At 41.2% G+C, this 20,549-nt stretch overlaps 1 protein-coding gene and 1 long non-coding RNA gene across 7 annotated transcripts in view; one reads left to right on the top strand and one right to left on the bottom strand.

The window, feature by feature from the left end:
* Nucleotides 1-345: 345 nt before the first annotated feature.
* On the bottom strand, nucleotides 346-6,021 carry LOC136008020 (uncharacterized). The gene is made up of 2 exons (XR_010609948.1): nucleotides 5,618-6,021; nucleotides 346-505 (listed from the first exon to the last, which is right to left on the bottom strand). It is a non-coding gene; the product is annotated as an uncharacterized LOC136008020 (long non-coding RNA).
* ARHGAP12 (Rho GTPase activating protein 12) overlaps nucleotides 6,002-20,549 on the top strand; it is a 74,517-nt gene continuing 59,969 nt past the window's right edge. For 3 of the 6 annotated variants that reach the window (XM_065666691.1, XM_065666693.1, XM_065666690.1), the window contains exons 1-2: nucleotides 6,002-6,144; nucleotides 11,186-11,934. In XM_065666691.1, coding sequence (XP_065522763.1) covers nucleotides 11,272-11,934 — 663 coding nt within the window. In that variant the 5' untranslated portion in view covers nucleotides 6,002-6,144; nucleotides 11,186-11,271. Of the gene's footprint in view, nucleotides 6,145-11,185; nucleotides 11,935-20,549 lie in introns of those variants that run through there. The other 3 variants (XM_065666695.1, XM_065666694.1, XM_065666696.1) reach the window with 2 other exon arrangements.

Genomic DNA, 20,549 nt, shown 5'->3' with positions numbered 1-20,549 from the left:
AGACACCCTGCACATACAGCATTTCATGCAGCAGCAGTTTGCCCAGTCACACAGATAGCTCTGGATGCTGCAGTTGTGTCTGTACTAGTAAATAGAACAGGCTAAGGCTGTCCTTTGGCCCTGGTGAGCTGGCAGCATCCATCAGCTAAACTCTTTCACCCTCAAAAGAAAGTAGGTACATCCAAAATGCCTAATTCCCTTTCCACAGTCTCTGGTCTGTGTTATTTCTCAAACTGCTTGAACATGGAAAGATGCAGTTAGACCAAAACCATGCCAGGGAGCATGCTAACAATTGAACACAGTGGGTGGCCTCATTTGTTTACCAGCACAGCCATAGCCTTGGACTGCAATTTGAAAGAATGTTTACTGAGTTGAACATCACAGTTACCAGATGAAATATTTTTCTGTGTCACTGGGATCCATAGAGTGAAACCTCTTCCATCAGGACTGCTCTTCTGCTCTAGCACTTTTCTTCAAGACCAACCCCACGGTGACCAAGCAACATCTGTAAAAGAAAATATCATGTTTATGGAACAAAAGATTTCAGAGAAAATCTGAAATATAACACATACATGTATATTTTTCTGAGAATAGGTAGGACTAAATTCACTTCAGGCAGCTGGAATTTAAAATTCTAATTAATTTTTTTCTCTGTGTAATTACTTTTGAACATGGTAAACTTTTGCCATACAGCAGTTCCAGCAGCAATGATTTCCACTGTTTAACTACGTCAACAGCCTCTAGAGTGCAGTTGTTCAGATCACATACAGGCATCTACTCTAGGATGAGACTAATTATTCTCCAGACCCCTTTGACTGTAACAAATACAACCCCACTGATTCTCACGGAAGTTTAGACACCTAACTGATGTAGATACGGACTAGTAGACACCCAAAACACTTCCCTGGCTTTACAATATGCCTGTTAAGCTGAGATTGAATCCCATCCAGTCTGTGGATTTCTGCTGTTCCTCAGAAACAGCATTCAGTATAAACTGGACAGCGTTATACAACTCCACTTTGACCATCCACTTGGAACTTCACTGGACCTTGAGAAGCTTCTGTGGGATTAGCAATGTGCAGTACAAGTTTGAACTTCCAGTTTCAGAGCACCCAGAAGCGAGTGTGCTGCTTGCTGGGCCATGCCAGGCCCTTGCACTGGAGCGAGTTCTGAACTTGTGTCATTTGGGGAACCTGAAACTCCCTTGTGTATCTCCTCTAAGTCTGAATTTCTTGCAATAATAAAAAGAACTTCAATACAAATAAAACATTTAACATACAAGGTTTTATTTCATCGTTTTTGCACAGCTCTGTAATATCTTCGTATTTATTTTGATTCAGCTTATCAGTGGTTCATAAACACAATTCCCTCTTTTCACTAGACAAAAAATAACCTACTTAGACATAAAAGACACTGGTGCAGGACTCTCCTTAATTCTCCAAGGTATAAATGCACACTTACATTGTGCTTTTTGAATATCAATGTCTTTCATTATGGGTTTATCCCAGGAAAGTGATACTACTATTTAAAGGATTGATTGTGTCTTCTCTGTATTTTTGCTTGTTAGCTCATACTATGGCTAGATCAAAACATGATTAGTGCAGAGCTGACTAAGATTTAGCTTAGCCAAAGGTCTTAAGTCAAGGTAGAACAAAGAAATGTCTTCTTTCACCCATTGTCTGCTTTAGCAATCCTGTCAGAAATACCTTTCTTTGCTTTTAATTCTGTGCTGTGACTCAGAGGTGTATTTTCATGCTCAACACAGAAGAGACACAGTTTGGAATGCTATGCTTAAGAAGAGAAAAGTGATAAACAGTTTAACTACACAGGTAAGTAGTGAGCCTGGTCTCAGCAAGAGCAGAATTAAAGGATCAGCTGGGCCAAAACAAACCTCGCTTTGTTCGTTAGCAATGCTGACAATCAGATAGTTGTAAAAAACGGTTCTTTGCCTGCAAACTGAGACTGAGAATACAAACAATAAGCACATTCGAATTTTTGTCACAGATTCTGTTGGATGATCTCAGGGAGAGATAAATACTCAACACCACCACAGTGACTATGCGGCCAATGAACAGAGAGGAGTAAAAAAGCATGTACTGACGCCAGGCCATTCTGGCTAATAGGATTTACAAAAATAATCTGCTGGCAAGATAGAAAAATCTTACAAATTCCTCTCTGCTTTTTTCACAGTAAACCAAATAATCTTCTCAGAACTGTGAATAGAAGTTCCTCCTTAAGGCAGAGAACATTCCTTTGCAGTGTCATGGTGAAAGAAGTTCTTCGCTGATCTTCTGAGAAATCTGGGTTCCTATTTCTCTGTTCTTTTATTTTCGTTGTTCCCTTGTCAATTGACTTGCCTTATAACGCACAGTTATATAAATAAAGGTGGCTCATCTGTTACTTGAGTCAGGAGATGGGGTGTAAATTGACAAGTTCATGCAAAAAGCCCACAGTATCTGCACTTTTCTGAAAGTGCTCTTGTAGTAGTGAGAAAGAACAAAAAGGAGGAATTGATTGTGTTTAGATGTGTAGGTGGGAAAAGTATTCTTAGACAGAGGTGAGAGGCTAGAAGCTGTCAAAAAACTGAGAGTAGGAGCAGATTAGACAGGAGATATGCCAGGTATCAAGGCAAGTTGAACCAATTTATAAAATACACTTGTAAGTACTATTTGAAGTAAACCAAAAATATTTTCTAGAACCAATATTTCACAACCATTTGCTTAATTAAGTGCATTTCTTTGACTAAGTTTAGGTTTCTCTAGTGCATATCACTACTGAGGTTATATAAGACCAAACAGAGAGACAAAGCCTCTGAAATAATGAACTGAAAACACAAGGAAACAGCAAAATGAGCAAGGTAGGTATCTGTAGTATCTGCCTGTGAGATGTGAGAGAGCTTTTTGTATTTACCTTCTCAGTAATTTCCGAAAGAAAGAATCAACATAGTTCATAATGAGATTAGTCTGTTTGGTAAGGGGGGTGGTGGCAAACAATGAATAAACAACCCAGATTTAATGCCAATCCCCCTTTAAGCAGCACATTTCTGTTGGTTACCTAACATCAGTCCTGGTATTATGAGTAACAGGACAGCAATGTCCAAGCTCAGATACGCATTTCAAATTAAATTAAAACATGATGTGCATCTAGAATTACTGCGACTGAGGCACAAAGCAAGGGACAGCTGAACTTGTAGAGGTTTGAAATAGAGGGCTCGGAAAAAAAATATAGCAAAAAATGGGAGTAAAATGGGAGTTTGCCATTCAAATTTAATAGGCTCTGATTTTATACCCATGACCTTGGTATTTCAGAACTTTGTATCTACGGAAAGGAAGCATCCTTTCTATGCCTAATTCAAACACCAAAAATGGATTCTTCCAAGACTGGATTTTCAGAACTATGAAACTTGTTTTCCATAGATTTGTGTTTTCTGACAGACTGTAAGTATTGGGTCAACCTTTTCTCCACAACCGTGTCATTTTCACTGTCAGTTTCTTAAGTGGCTTTTCCTGCCCCTCTATACAGCTGCCTGCTTTCAGAAAACTTGTGGGAGCTTAATTACTTGGAGACAACTCCCTTTTGGCAAACATAGTTAAATCTGGACAAAGGTTTTGAAAGTTAGGCGTAACAGGACAGACGGACACAGTCCAAACACTGACTTTTCATAAGGAATCAGCTTACAAAGGCAGAGACTGAGGAGTGTGTGCATGTGAGTTATTATACAAAGCATTCAAACACAACAGATACATGACTTAAGAGTCCTATAGTTTCTACTATAGCTCACAAATACCACATAAAGCAATTGTAGCTGGCAATTCTTTCAACCTGAAATTTGTGAGGTTACTACATGTACTAGATCTTTCCATATAACATATGGTCCCATCTGAGTTCTCAGTTTGACAGATGTAGCCATCCTACATCTCCAGGAAAACCAAGTCATGGTGAGTAAGGGTTGTGAACTCTAGCGCTTTCTACTCCAGTGAAATGGTAGAGAAATCCTCCACAGGCAGAATATGCAACAGATGCTAAAATTGGAACTTGGGCTGGACAGTTTATTTGTAATGAGGAATCTTTCATGACTGCATTTGGGCAGGGACTCAACATTAATATCTTCTGGCACCTACATCTCTATTATGCATGTTGATATTATGTGGGCCCATTGGTTCAACACTGACTCAGAGGGAAGAGTGCCTCAGTCTGAATCACTAATGCTATGTCCTGCAGCACTCCAGTGAAGCCTTGGCAGTGAGGAAGGATAATTACACTGTGGTTACTATGACTGATTTTTAAGACGGTTTTATGTATACCTCAGGCATGTCAGTAGGGAAAATGCAGTCAGCTTGCTTAGAAATACCCAAGTGTCCCAAATATACCATTTTCTACCACAAAATTGGGCATAGAGCTAAATCCTGTTAGGCAAAAAACATACCCTCGATTTATCTCTTTTCCCCATACATATAATTTACAAAAGAATAAGTATGACTACAAAACTACTGTCCTTTTACATGTTTCTTTTGCCTTTCAATGATAAATGGTGGATAGCTATATAGAGAATTTGCTTACAACAGAAATACTAGCCTCTGGTCTGTTTTTCCTGACTGTGAAAAGCTGCTGAACACAAAGGTGTGACAGTGGTATCAGCCTCACAACATCAACAGAATTTTAATAATGATGTTTTGTGGACAGACAGCCCAAGGTCAAACTGTCTTGGTGTTGAGGGGATATTTTCACAACGTATTCAGGCTAAGACACACCAAAGCAAAGCTTTAAGGTATTTGCAGTGTTTACTACTTGTCTTGCATGTTGTCACATGGCTCCTAATACAAGCCATCAAGGAAATATTGACGTTGGAAATATCATTCAATATGAATGTGTCCACGTGTTCAGCATCTTATCAATTTTTATCCCTTCCTCAAATAGAATCTCAGTTTTGTGTCTCTCTTTCTGTTCCTTGCACTCCTCAGGTCTCTTCCCATTGCCTTTCTCCTGTTCCTCCCACCTTTTGAGGATTTTACTGTCTTCTTCCTTCTGTGAGTTAAAATAATCAAAGAATGAGTTAGGGCCAACAGTAGTCTCGATTAGATTAATGGAGCACAGTTAGTTTACACATCTCAGTGCCATTGTGTCAGGATGTTTGCAGATTCATTCAGATACCACTGTATCAGTTACAGTCAGTTCATGCTTTCAAAGTTATCTTTGCAACTATGAGGACTAGATACCATTTTTGCTTTTTAAAAGGGAAAGATAAGATTACTTACAATGTGAAAATGCTGTGAAGGCCACATAAGTATGCCCAAACTGGATGCTTGGCTACTTTTACTAATATGAGATAGCAAGCAAATTAACTCAGAACAGCTGAATAGGACTGTATCTTACTGTTTCTTTTTTGTCAGACTATTTAGGAATTATGGTTTCTTCAGTTTTCAACTATTCATCACTCAAACCCCCGTTTGCAACGAGAAAGGGTTGTGGTTTTTGCTTTCCATCTGTTCTTTTTACTACGGCAGAAAGGCCTAGATATTCCACATTACCATGTGAATTAGAAAGTGATCTTATCGCTCTGGCACTGGATTACTTTAGCAGGCTCTAACAAAGACGGACAGCACAACAGACGACTAACCTGGGTCACGCTCATCGACCTGAAATTACAAGCAACCCGCTCTCCGGCGGCCGGAACCCGCAGTAGCCGCCCCTGGAGCTCTTGCTCCTGTGAGAGGGCGGCAGCACCAGCCCCCGGCCCCAGCCATGCCCCCCGCTGCCCGGGGCCCCAGAGCTCAGCTCTGGAGCCGACCTGGGGCCGGGGCTCAGTCACCCGCCGATGCTCTCCCCACAGCAGCCTCAGGGGCCGCTAAGCAACACCAGGCCCCGGTACACCGCCCACCGAGGCGACAGCGCTGCGCAGAGGGGCGCTGGCACCGCCGCGGGCGGGCCGGGCCGGCGGGGCTCGGTGCGCGCTGCGCCCGCCTCCCCCCGCCACACCCCCCACCTCCGCCGCGCCCCGCCCCCAGCACGTGACGGGGAGCGGTGACGCCGCCGTGCCCCGGAGCTGACACTCGGCGCGGCGCTGGGCAGGCGGGGAGCGGGAGTAGTCGGAGCAACAAGCGCAAACGGGAGCGGGCCCCGGGCCTGGCTGCGCCGTCGGAGCAGGTGAGGGGCCGTGCCGTGTGTCTGGGCTCCGCGGCGGGGAGCAGGAGGAGGTCGTCGTCGAGGTCGGCGGGCTCGGGGAGGAGCGTGGCGGCGGCGGCGCTGGGACAATCGGGCAGCGAAGCGCAGGGAGTCTCTGCGGAGGGCACGACCTCGCCGGCTCCCGACGGCCCTGGCCCCCCCGGCACCGCCCGCCCGCAGCCTCCCGGGGATCGTCCCCAGCGCCGCGCCTCCGGTGGGGGTCTGGGCGGTGCCGCCCCGCGGTGCCCCCCGCGGCGGTTTCGCTCCGCAGTCGCCGCCGGGAGCGCCGGGTTGGCGGCGGCACCGGGAGGCCGGTCTGCACCTGGGCGCTGCCGGGGCCGGGCTGGGCCGCGCGACCTGCCGGGTGTGCGCAGCGCCGCTCACCTGTGGGGCCGGTGTGGAACAAAGGGGGGCGGCGCGGCCTTCGCCGGGCGGCCCCGGTGAGCGGTGTGGGGGCAGCCGTGGGTTATCGTGGCGGGGGGTTTGGGTGCGGCGGGTGGCACGGGTTTGCTGCCCTCCGTAGAGCCTAAGACTCGATAGAAGCCCGCCGCGGGGAGCGGGTGGGCTGGTGATGTGCCGGGGGCTCATCAAGTTGCGGGAGCTGCGGCGTGGCTGGAGAAGTTGTCCCGACAGCTGTGTTTGAAAGGCATAGCTTGTTCAGTGCTCTGAGTCATAGGCAATTATGAAGTGGTTACTTATTATGCCTTTAATTTTTAAAGGACGTGTGATCCGGGGGAAGCCAGTTTATTTGGAACTGGTGCTCGATTTCTAACCTGTGTTAGTAATCTCTGAGGAAGCAGTAAAGTATTAAGCTTGTTTTCATAAAGCTGAGACATTGCGCTTTGTCTCTATCTGTTGTTTGCATTTGCATCTTTGCATCTATTTTTACACAACTTTTGCATGCTTTAGATGCATGATTTGCAGACGGCGGTGAGGGCTGGTTGTCTGTGCGAAAGTATTAGCTGAGAAGTTAGTTGTGCTGAACAAAGGGGAGTGCTCCTAATGAAGGAAGGTAGGAACAGAGTCGAATTTTGGCAAGGTTATGGTGGGACCACTCTCTCAATTAGTGGTCATGCAATGCAGCTTGAACCCCTAAAACACTGCCCAGGGAGAAGCAGAATCACAGAATGCAGTGAGCTGCAGTCAGGGTGTCTCATCTGCCCTGAACTGTTAAGAATTTATCCTCATTTAGCTTCAGTAATAGAGTTTATTTCTGTATCAGCACTGCGGAAGGGTTCATTTCAGTGGTGAGTGGAGTTTGATGCTGAAAATGGAAAAAGATTACACAAGTCAATTGCTGCTGCTTTGTAGGACACCGTGAACAAGGTCACACGAAGAATTTTAAGGCTATTGGTTAATATCCTTGGTGGCATTTTTAATAGCTTATCATCTGTTTGTATGTTAAGTAACAATTTTATAGCCATGGTAAGGATTTTTCCGAGAGGAAAATAAAAGAAATAGCAAAATGTCTTTTAGTACATCTCAAGTTTCGATTACCTGGTTCTAGATCAGAAGAAAACACTGAGTCTCATAGTTTGAAAACAGAGATACCAAGCACCTGTTGTGTGCCTCCTGATATTTATTTTTGGTCTTGAATTCTAGGATAATGTTGAAGTTGAAGCTAGGGGTGATTTTATCTAATATGACATGTATGTATTAGATTAGATATTAGGAAGAAATATTTTACTATAAGGGTGGTGAGACACTGGCACAGGTTGCCCAGACAAGCTGTGGCTGCCCCATCCCTGGCAGTGTTCAAGGCCAGGTTGGAAGGGGCCTTGAGCAACCTGGTCTAGAGGAAGGTGTCCATGGCAGAGGGTTGGAACTAGATGATCCTTTCCAGCATTAACTACTCTGTGGTTCTGTATCACCTTTGGCCGTACTTGTGATTCGATGGTTGTATGTGCTAGGGATATGCTTCTGGAAGACCATTTCAGGGTCAGTTCAGCACATGGTTGTGCAGCTCAGGGGAGTGCTGTCAGGCAGTGATGTGCTGTTGGAGGAGATCACAATTAGCTGTCCCGTGAGCTGTGCTTAGGGTACAGGCAGTCTACCTTCTGTGGCACAATGGCTGAGTTTAAAGAATTCAAACCAGCTAAAACTTAATGGGTTTGGATCTGTGGAATCAAGGCCGTGGTAGCTGTTTGCAGACCTGCAGGGTTAATGTTGACTTGCTGAGAGGTTCCACAGCTATACCATAGGTATCTCTTGCTTCTCTCTGCTGAGGCAGAGAATTAGAGCCTTGCTTGATCCTGATGATGTGATCTGTTTATAAAACTGTTTTAGTGTTCAGGCCAAATACAGAACACAGCCTGTCTCTTTTTGATCATACGCTCAACATTACCAAATGTTTGCTATTGACTTGATAATTTTGCAGCTTGGATGAAAGAACAAAAATTGTGCAGCTTATTTTTGTTGTTTCATTCTTTCGTTTTGTTTTGGAAAGGGATGAGGTTGCAAAACTGACTTCAAAAGTGGCTAGAAGCATTTTTGTAGCTACTGTATTTTATTTGACTTGTATTTATAAAAATTCTGGGATTTTTTTTTTAAGCATAAAGTGCAACTTATGACATCTATCTTGAAGCTATGTTAAACATGCTTTCTCAATAAATAGTTATATGGAATTGGCAAAAGAGAAATGAAAAAGCCAAGCTTTTAAACACTTGGTATCCCTGTGGGAAACCACAGGCTTTTGTTCTCTTTTTGGTTTCTGTATGGGAGAAGGAAAAAAAGAGTGTAAATGGGTCCTCGTCCTACATTTCATTTTCCAATGTAACAAACATTAGAGGTATACTGAAACTCCGAAACACTTACATTTTTCTGGTATATGACCTTGAAGCTGTGAAAGGGGCTGGTAGCAGCTTTTGAAGACTTGTTGGAAGGAGTCGGGTTTAGTAACAAGGAAGAAAATAACATTTACATGGCAGAGGTTCCAAAACTAGGAAAAGAATGGGAATAGCTACCATTTGTTCATGTTTACCTTCTGTGACAATTGCTAAACAACTGCAGGACTGTGCTTAAAATACCTATTTATGTAGAACAGTAGGCAAGCAAGTTGTTTTTGTACTGAGGCTGTAAATAGACTATAATGCTGTGAATTTTGATGTGCCATTTTATGGTAGAGAGAGTAAACACCAAAAAGGAGCAGCAGAATTCTTTTCTGCTGCTTTGTCTTCCTACTGTCAGCTTTGCTGAATGTGTTATCATCATTCCTCCTGACAAGTCCTTGATTAAATTGTAAGTCCGACCTTGTGATTGCATTTGGAGTCTTGTAAATGAGGGTAGCTTTCAAGTTACCTGTAGGAAATGCTTCTTGGAAGAAAAAGAAGATGAGACTGTGGGAGAGAGACACAGTTTTAAGATAAGGACTTCTGTCTTGGCATCATACTTGAGCTTTTTGCTTCTTTTTCTAACAAGTTATGTGGGAAATGCATTTTTTTTTATAAGACTCAAACTAAATAGCAGAAATAGTGAAGGAAAAATTGGAGAACTGTTAGGCTTTCTGCTTCAGCTCTCCCCAGAAGTCCTTTTTTGTTGTGGTTTCTGTCCATAGCCCTGTTGAGGGTAGCTGAGTTCACTTGCATGTATGTGCCTGCATGGAATTGCATTAGTTCCACTCTGTGGCAGGGTAAATGCTACAGATCTCATCACAAAGTCTTAACTTGCAGAGCTGCAAGTTCCTACATATTTTTTTCTCATTCATGAAGCATGCATTAAAAAAAAAATAAATTTGTTGATCTTTGTAAGATTAAATATGGCAGCATTTTACTTGAATTCTCCCAGGTTCTGTTTGAATGCTAGAGATTTTTCCCTTTACTTGCATGCTTTTTCAAGATCAAGAAATCGTATCTTTCATGATAATGTACTGTGTTGTGTTTAGCTTAAGTTGGCAAGACTGATGCTTATGCACTCATGAATTGTGACATTGATGCTATATGTTTAGCGAGAACTTGTAGTTCACAGGTGCAGATACAGTGGTGGTTGTCTGAATTATAAGATGCTGAAATTATATTTCAAAATGTTAATGTATTATTTATTAATCACTTTTGGTTTTGGTTCATAGTCCTGTTTCATTATTGTTGGTTGGTTTTTTTTTTTTTTGTTTTCTGTTGTAGCCCTTAAAGTCTTGGTTAGTTCAGGTTTTCTGTAAGGTAAACACCTCCAAAAGCTCACTTAAAAGCAAAGTAAATATGCAGAATTTAAATCACTGAAACCAAAGTATCTTGGAAGCATTGAGTGTTTTTATCTCATGATACTAGGGTTATAGATAAAATTTTATGTTGTAGTTATACTAGCAATTTAAAGAAATAAATTAGAAAGTTATTATACCACCTGTTTTGTAGACAACAGCTAGATGCAGAGGCAACATGATCTGCAGCCTCTGACAGCATGGGTCAGGTACCTCCCTAGTCAGCTCCTTCTCTGGCTTGGTGAAGGTCAGCAGGCTCTGTAGGGCATGCAGCACATGCACCTGGGCCAAAGACTGTCAGCCTGTGCTAAACCTGATTATTGTGGTGTAGCATTGGAGTAAGATTTAAAGGATTTTATGTGGAATTTTGAGCGCTCTGGAGGGACTCTTTAACTGAAAGAAGAATCAAAATAAGCAAATAATAATATTCTTCTTGTAAATATTTTGATTAAAACCAATGTAGTAACACAGTTCTGTGAGGAAATTAAGCCTGTGGGTAAGTAGGAGATAGATTTAGACTAGTCACCCCCTCCCTCCAAGCCCGTGATGATCAATCAGTGTTATTTAGTAGCAGAAACAAGCTTAATGAGCCACTGGATAGCAGGAAAAATGTGTGAAAAGGAGGGTTAAATCAGTGACTGAATTGTTCTACTGACTTTCTGTTTTATTGATGAGAAAAGTATCTGAAAATCTTGCAGTTTCCATTGATTAATTAGTCTCATGTTGGTGTAAATTGAATAGGCAAGGTTACAAGTTTATTTTTTAAATTATTTTCATCTAAAGGGCTCTTAAGCTATTACTATATTACATATATATATGCTTCTTTTTTTTCAGCTCTGATTGTTAACAGGAAAATAACGCTTCTGAAACAGAATGTGGCTTACCTTTTGCCTGAGAAGGTGAAATATTTTCAAATAGAAATGGCTGATAAAGGTGGGAAGATCCTTCCGGGACAGCTGTACATTGAAGTGGAGTATGACTATGAATATGAGGCCAAGGACAAGAAAATTGTGATTAAGCAAGGGGAGAAATACATCTTGGTGAAAAAGACTAATGATGATTGGTGGCAAGTCAAAAGAGATGAAAATTCCAAACCCTTTTATGTGCCAGCACAGTATGTGAAGGAAATACCACGGAAAGCACTGATGCCACCAGTTAAACAGGCAAGCATTCTGCCAAATAACGCTTTGAAGTTGACACATGGATTACAGAGATCAACAGAAAATGTGAATAAGTCACCAGAGCTTTCTAGTTTTGGAAAATCTTCTCCAGTTCAAGTGTCTTGCTTAGTTCGAGATGCCAATCAAAATCTGGGACCAAACAATAGTCAAACTCTTGGTTTGAGTCTGGACCTTACCCAAAACAATGGAAAACTTAACAATGAGTTGCAATCTCCCAAGGTTTCTAATCAGTTTAGAACCATCTCCATGGGTCATTTCCCATGTCCAGAGTTTTTGGAAATAGAGAAGACCAGCTTTTTGCATGAACAATCTTGTGATTCAGCAGGAGAAGGCTCAGAAAAAATTCACCAAGATTCAGAGTCTGGAGATGAACTCAGTAGTAGCTCCACAGAACAAGTGCAGGTAAGCTAAAAATCCAAAATACTGTGTGTAAATTTGTGTGTGTGGTTTTTTGTTTTCCTCCCCTTTTTGTGACCTTATTGCCATAATTGCTTGCTACTGTTTTCAGAATTATTCCTAATAAAATCAACTTGTTTAAGAAAAAATGTCTTATCAGCCTGAACTGGTTATAGAAGTCTAAATAGTTGATGTTCATAACTCTATTTCTTGCGGAAATACTTTGCTTTGGGGATTAATTCCATTTATGTTATCCTGTGATTGAATGTTACAAAAATGCTTTTCTTCATTCTTTATTGTTTTGAGATGTCACTGAATTTGGGTTATATTTTTTTTTCCAGAGTAGGGGAACCTACTTCTGTAACTCCTCACTTCCTGCTTGTTGAGATAATACTGCTAGTTACTGTCAGCTTTTCCTATGTGTGTGTATAGATAGCTTGAGAGTTGCAAATTGATGTATTAGTGGGTTTAATAGTTTAAAAACGGTACTTAAGATTTATATGGAGTTTAATTTCTGGCTTGGGTATTTTATTTGTAAACTCTTCTTGTAATCAGTCAGCCTTGCCAGTGCTGCTTCTCGTGATTTTACTCTGGATTAAAACTCAAAACATGTGAGTTTGTTAATTAGTATGGGAAAATCTCAGGAATGATGTACTCCCACTTTAGGCTCAAACTGAGCATTGATGGCCTTTTTCCTTAGTAAGGAGATTTCTCTCACTTCTTTAATTTTTTTTTCTTATTCTTTTACAGGCCTCCCCCACCCCCAGTGAAAGATTAGCACTCTGCCTTAGATAATTAGGTAATTTCTGGTAATTAGTCTATTGTAATCCAGTTTGGTTCTTGAACCAGTAATGTATGTGTACATATACACATAATGATATTGTATGTGTGTATACAGATAATGTCCCCCACTGAGACACCCCCACTCCCCATCTTTGTCTAGGGAGATACTAAATTAGTTAAGTTCTAAGGTTAAAAGCTCCCTAGGCTTGAACTTTTTTACTCTGTAATGTGAAACTGTTGTTTCTTGGGTACAAACTGATCCTAAAAGTAAAATCCCACTTGTCAGCATGTGTTCAGAGTGTCAAAGGCACTCACTCAAGTGTGCTATTCAAATAAAAGTTGATGCTAACTTTAGAAATAAAACTTATCATGGAGACCTGTGAATCAGTACTTTGCTTATAAGGCACAATTAAGACAAAGCTGCTTAGTTAATGAGTGAGTGGGGGAAGATCTTAAAGATACAATATTGATTGGGTGATTTATGTAGTCTTGAACTGTATGAGCTCATATGTTTTTATTTAAATACTCGGAATCAGTAGTTTTTTCAATATCTGCTCTAACCTTGGCCTTATTCTGGAAATTCAGAGTTTCTTTAGCTATAGGACTTCATAGAATCATAGAACAGAATCATAGAATAGTTAGGGTTGGAAAGGACCTTAAGATCACCTAGTTCCAACCCCACTGACATGGGCAGGGGAACACCTCCCACTAAAGCATGCCATCCAAGGCTCTCCAGCCTGGCCTTGAACACAGGTAGGGATGGAGCATTCACAACTTCCCTGGGCAACACATTCCAATGCTTCACCACCCTAATAATAAACAATATCCAACCTAAACTTCCGCTGTTTAAGTTTGAACCCATTACCCCTTGTCCTATTACTACAGCCCTAATGAAGAGTCCCTCCCCAGCATCCTTATAGGCCCCCTTCAGATACTGGAAGGCTGCTATGAGGTCTCCATGCAGCCTTCTCTTCTCCAGGCTGAACAGCCCCAACTTCCTCAGCCTGTCTTCATAGGGGAGGTGCTCCAGTCCCCTGATCATCCTCATGGGCCTCCTCTGGACTTGTTCCAGGAGTTCCATGTCCTTTTTATGTTGAGGACACCAGAACTGCACACAATACTCCAGGTGAGGTCTCATGAAAGCAGAGTAGAGGGGCAGGATCGCCTCCTTTGACCTGCTGGTCACGCTCCTTTTGATGGATCCAGGATCTGGTTGGCTTTCTGGGTTGCGAGCACACACTGAAGCTGGCTTGTGTTCTTTTTCTCATCGACCAACACCCCCAGGTCCTTCTCCGCAGGGCTGCTCTGGATCTCTTCTCTGCCCAACCTGTAGCTGTGCCTGGGATTGCTCCAACCCAGGTGTAGGACCTTGCACTTGTCATGGTTAAACTTCATAAGGCTGGCATCAGCCCACCTTACAAGTGTGTCAAGGTCCCTCTGGATGGCATTCCTTCCCTCCAGTGTATCAACTGAACCACACAGCTTGGTCACAGCTCAATCCCACTGTCCACATCACCGACAAATGTTGAACAAGACCTGTCCCAACACTGATCCCTGAGGGACACCACTCATTACTTGTCTCCAGCTGGACATTGAGCCATTGACCGCAACTGTTTGTGTGCGGCCATCCAGGCAGCTCTTTATCCACCAAGTGGTCCACCTATCAAATTCTGTGTCTCTCCAATTTAGAGACAAGGATGTCATGTGGGACAGTGTCGAATGCTGACTCGCTCATGTGTCTTAATATTTGCATTTTTATGTCAATAACCCTCCCAAATAATAAGGAATAAATAGGATTACTGAATTTATTTAATTTTATAATTTATTTCTTATGCAGTATGAAGATTGATCAATTTTCTTGCACCTTTTGTATAGTCATCTACTATCTCACTGTAGTAGATATGAGCTACTTGAAACTTGGAAGGATAAAATCATTATTAGGTTTTTTTTTAGTAGCGTGTAATAGCCAATCTATGCCATGCTAATCAATTGCCGCACAAATCGTGAAAATACTAAGAAATGTTTAGAATGTATCCTACTTGAAACAGTTCACCACACTAGAGTTTATATTGTATGTTAAGATGGTTCCTTCTGTTGTGTTCAGTATAGGTCAATGCATCTCCTTCTGTAAAGTAGGTGAAATTAATGTTACATGGGTGTCTTTTGTCAAACAGTAAGAAATAGATGGCCTGCTGCTCAGTTTCCACTGGACTTTGTGACTGCTGTCACAGTGACATTTAGTCTTTTCACCTTTCTCTTTCCTCCCACCCTCCCAAATATATTGACTCAATGCTACAGTTCACAAATAAGTTTGTATTTGTGTGGGGCAGTGATGCACATATCTGTAGGCTTCACTGGGTTATGGAAGGTCTGAAGATGGGAGTTTTCACAGTGCTTAAAAATTCCAGATCCTAAAAATGCTCCATTTCAGCTGCGGAAAAAGCATGGCAGTTTGACTGATGTCACTGAATAATTTGCCATTATTGTGGCCTTGGGTGACAAGAGTGCAGGCGCTCACTGTGCCTTGCAGTTGTCTTATTTTAAAACTGTGAAGTAACTTCATGCCATCATGCGCAATCACAGGCTCTTTAAATACAATGAAAATGTTTGACATTTAGTAACCACAGGGATTAGAGCTGTAGTAGCACTGATGTCACCGTTAGCTCAGTCTAGATATTTGGAGTGCCAGCCTTCTCACTGGAACAGCCTTGTGGGGTTTTTAGAATTCTTTCAATAATGAGCATTGTTTAGTAGAAATCAGCTGTGCAGAAATTAATGGCTCAGAAAGCTGTTTTTATTGCTCTTAGTCTGTAGTGAGAACATCAAGTTCCTGGCTTTCACGCATAAACAGGATTTCACTTCACAAGGCTGACTGTGGTTCTCCCTCCGCTGCCTGCTGTGGAGATCAGTTTATGCACTCTGCATTATAATAAACTCTAAGCTACAGGTGTTTTCCCTTAAATTTGTAAGATTAGAAGCTAGGATAACCTTAATAATAATGTCTTTGTGTATGTGATTCTGGGGAGGGGGGGGTTAGAGCTGCAAGCCCAACCTTCAGTGTATTTTCAGTATCCTGAATAGAAATAGATGAAAAGAAGTGTTTCTGTGATGAGGTTCTTCTACGAGAAGGCTACATTATTTATTCTCTGAAGATTATCTTCCTTCTCTTTTCCAGTAATGAAGTGCAGGTTCTGCAACTGTACAGTTTCTAGCTCAGGCTAACTGTCTGTGGAAATACTGGAAGATCCAGAGCTTCCAAAGTACTGCATAAAGGAAGAATATTTTTAGCAGCTGAAATATTATATGAAAGAGAGGTGACAGTGTGAGATGAAGAATTTGCTAGTGAAGATGTAAACAAATGATCTGGTCAAGGGAAAAGTCAGGACTGGATAATGAGTATTGTTGACATTTTATGCAAAAATATTCCAACTATTGGGTGCAACTCTTGTGCATAAGGCATTGTAAGAATCAGGTGACAGTTTATGGACTTGAACTGTAGGAAGGTTGGAGGTAATTGGAGGAAGTAGGGCTTGAGAGGAAACAAGCTCCAATTTAACCGGATTTCAGTCTCTGGTGGAGACAGTAACTGCATGTAGAATTGGAATTGAATGTTCAAGAGTGTGCAGCTGGGCATAAGAATTACCTGAACAGGAAGGAAAAGTTGGAGTAAAAGTGGAAGACATTAAAAGTGGACTTGAAAAGGAGCTTTGGGCAGTGTTTGCAGGTAAAATCTACTAATGAGTTTTGAGAAAGAAGGTGTGCAGATGGGGGAAGAATTGGGTAAGTTCAGAGATCACATCAAGAATGGTTAGGTGTCACCTTTACGAATATGGTGCTTTGGAATGAAGTTTTTACAGACAGAAATTAAAATTAGCTTTCAGCAATGCTTATGTATTTCACCTATGTGAAATAACTTTTTTTTCTGATGAGTGTAACTTATTCTGTCATTGTAGACATGGAATGTGTTTAAGAATAAAATACATGCACTGTCTTAATGTTACTATTTATGCTTATGAAAAGTTACTTTTAATAGCAGGCTAGTTTTAATCATTATAAATATAGACAGTGACCTATTTGCAAAGATTGTTCTTTCTTTCATCCTCTTTAGTAATTGACTATTGCATAAACTGTGAAGCACTAAAGGGGATTATCACTAGGATGGCTTTTTTGCTTTGATTAATTGAGGAGCAGAGATCTTGCAAAGAGATCTTTCTGCCTTACCTCTGCAGTTTCTGTGGGATTGCCATAACCTTAACTGAGTAAACTCTTTTTACTTTGTGTTTCTGTAGAAGATGTGAGGGCATGTCTTGTGGAGGTTTTGGTGCTCTTGACACTGTCACTTAGGTGAAGGGCTGGTGGCAAATTATTAGTGTTAGACTGCCTTGCTGGTCAAACATTAAACTTCTAAAATAAATGGCTTTTACATTACTTCTATTATAAGAAATTTCATATTTTTTTTTTTATTTTTTTTGCTCTTCTCTTTTCATTCATTTGCCCAACAAACCTGCGTCTTTCATCCTGGTAGAACCTCTTACTAGCTCAAGCAAAGCTCAAGCTTAGTGCTTAAGGAATAATGGAATTGTTTTTTCTTTCTTTTCATCTAGAAAAGTACAGTTTCTAATGTGCAGTATGATTTTTGGGGTCTGCTGTCCCACCTGCCTTTTCTTCTGAAGTAGTATAAAATACCACCCTTAGTAGAATCTTTAGGGATGGTGGAGTGAATGCTTAAATAGAAGAGCAGCCGTTGGAAAAGGAATGGATGTTTTGTCTGACTGCTGCCTAAACTGAAAGCAGCTGGAGATACTGGGGGCTTGCTTGTTCTCTGTTGGCAGTGCTTCTGTTGGTTTTCAGTCTGGAACCTCCAGACACAGAACAAACTTAAATTGCTTTGTAATAATAAATTTGAGAATATTTGATCATATCTTGTTCTTCCTCATAGCTCTGAATATAAACAACTGCATTTGGTATGTCTTAGTTACTATCTAGGCAGTTGTTTAACACTGCAGTGCTTGCCTATGGAATAAATGGGCTGTTCTTTTGTAGAATTCTAAAGAAAGTATCATTTGTTTCACAGCAGTGTGACAAAACAGTAGGGAACGTATGACTCGGTAGAATAAAATGCAGAACGCTTTCTTTTTTTTAGGCAGCTCTCTCTGGAATAGTAGACATTTGTTCTTAAAAAATGAAAGCAAAATCTATGTGTATCTAGCACCTAAACAGCTGATATTTCTCTGACGTGCCTCACCAGACACGTTTGATTTAAAAACCCGAGAGAAATGGGTTTTTCCCTTACCTGGGGGTTTGTTCCAATACTAAAAGACAATAATTTTTGGGCAAAACAATCTCTCAAGATAATAAGAATTAGTGATATTCAAAAGACTTTTGTGATGGTGAGTAATTTGGCAATATAGTGTTAAATTACATTTATCGATTCTTATCTTAATATGGCTTCTGAGCTAATTCTTGGGATAGACAGTAACTTTTTAGTTGATTGTTTTATGAAAGTGCTAGATTAATGCAGAGAAGCAATCAAGAATAGAGAATATTAGGAAATTGAGCAAAACAAAAATCAGAACTCCAAGCCCATTGTATTCCTGTGTTTTTAAGTAGCGTGCAGTTGCTGGCCTCTCATCTTGAAAAGGAGGTAATAGTGCTCAAAGTAGCGTAGAAGAGATGAAAAGTATGAGCAGAGACATGGAATAATTCCTGTGTGAAGGCTTTACATAAACCTTACATGCTAGTGGGTGCACATTTAGTACTGCATGCAGAAGACTCCTGATTTTTAAGTTACTGTTGTAATTATTGATGCTGAAATGGCTGAGAGATTGTTGAGAAGTAAAGCAACCTTAATTCCTCCCCTAGTTTTTATCTGCTTTTCCTGCCTTTTCTTTTGTAAAGTCTTTTGACGGAGGCTTAGAGCTTGTGTACAGTGATGCTCTGAAGACTGGCATAGGTGTTTGGAGTATATATTTCAGTTAATTCTAGTTCTCTGTCTGCTAGAACTTTTGTAAATGAAAAGTAGAAATTGAGCTGTCTGAATGAATTGAGCTTATTGCCTATGTTAGGTTTTAATGTTGCGTTATATGGCTTCATGTTCTATTTGTAATCAAATTCATCATTAGAACTTACTGGCCCCTATCTTAAATCTCAAATTGCATGTTAAATTCTGAATTTAATTAACATAGTGTTAATTGTTCCCTTTTTTAATGCTTTGCTTGGGGTTTCTGGATGATCTTTGGTTCATCCAGTTAAATTAAGTAACTTCCCTGTGTTCTGTTTTGATACGTTGCTTAAAGAGTAGAGTTCTGTTTCCTGGCTCTATCTGGCATACACACTTGCCATCTTTCTTGTGCCTTTGTGGATTATCATTCAGTTGAATCAGTTTGCTCTAGTTGCCACCTGTCTTGACAAATTTCTTGTCAGTACAGCACTGAGATGGAGTGGTGCTGTCTTAAGTGGTATTGGGATGAAGTATGTCAATAGCCAGTATACACTCCTTTATCGCAACTTGAGTAGTCGTAAATAGTTTAGTGCAAAGTCTGCAAATCTGATGGATTGAAGGACACACTTACCTATTTAGTGCTATTGATGTGATGGGATGTATGCAACAAATTTGCCAATGTAAAGAAATAATATTATGTCTGATAAAAACAAAGATGCTGTTAACAAACTTTCTGGACACTCAACTGGTTGTTAACTGCTCTAGTAGTGTTGCATACACATTTACTTTCTAGACAGTTTAGCAGATTGCCAGGATATTGTTTAGAAACGATTCATGCTCCAACAGAAGCTTTGTATCATGTTGCACATAATCATTGTTTGTTCTTTAAGTATTTAGAAGAAATTTTACCCTGTGGTACAGTGTTGTAACACTAAATATAAGGTTCTTGAGCGACTTTGGTTTGACTGCTTTTCCTGTTGAGCTTGGATAAAGGTGCTTTCCTGCCCTGCTTGTGGTCTGTCAACATGCTTGACACTATGCATATCATAGAATGGTTTGGGTTTGAAGGGGACCTTAAAGATCATCTAGTGGGTTTATTGTGTGGGGTGGTGTGCGTTTGTTTTTGGTGTTAAATCCTCCAAACAAGTCCTTTTATCCTGGCTGTGACTTTGTCCTTATTCTTGCTCCGAGGTGCTGCATTCTAACTTTTAATAGCATCTTCATGCTACCCCAAGGCCCTGAACTTTACAAACCATGATGTGTGTTACTCCTTAGTGCTTGTGCCCAGAAGCTATGCTGGAGGTCTTCATTGCTTCCTCCCAGGCATGGTTTCACAGCTGGGCTCTGTGGCTGCCTTGCTTTAGGTTGGGAGCTGGAGCCAGAGCTCTTACAGAAGACACAGTGTAGCCTCCTAGTCCTTCAGACCCTTCACTCATTGCTCATTCACTTGCTGAGCTCAGCTTCTTGCTTGTGCTAGTGCCCGTGGGAGATCCTAATCTGCTATCCACAGCAGCCTTCACACTAGCAAGCTGCAGCCTTCAGCCTTGCTTGCTTTTCTTCCTCTTGCCTTTGCCGGCGTGAAGGGTTATGTTCTTCATGTGACTGCCTGAGAAGGGAGGACATTTAGGGTGGGGGAAGTAAAATTTTAAGAGATATTTTTGCTTGTTCTTCCATGCTGCTCTCACAAGGAAAGACCTCTCAGTTCCTTCTTTTTCCAAGTGTGAGACGACTTGTTCCTAGAGCAAGTTGCGGGTTGTGATGCACCAAGGTGCAAATTTTCCTTTAAGTTTGTTTACTTTTTGTTAATAGTATGTGTAAAAACTATTGATCCTTTTTTGCCTTTTCCTACTCCAAAGTTGCCATAGTAACCATTGGTTGAGCAGAACTTGGGTATGCG

This window comes from Lathamus discolor, chromosome 2 (assembly GCF_037157495.1).
Source record: "Lathamus discolor isolate bLatDis1 chromosome 2, bLatDis1.hap1, whole genome shotgun sequence".
In the NCBI taxonomy this organism is placed as follows: Eukaryota; Metazoa; Chordata; class Aves; order Psittaciformes; family Psittacidae; genus Lathamus; species Lathamus discolor.
This window is presented reverse-complemented; position numbering and strand designations above follow the sequence as displayed.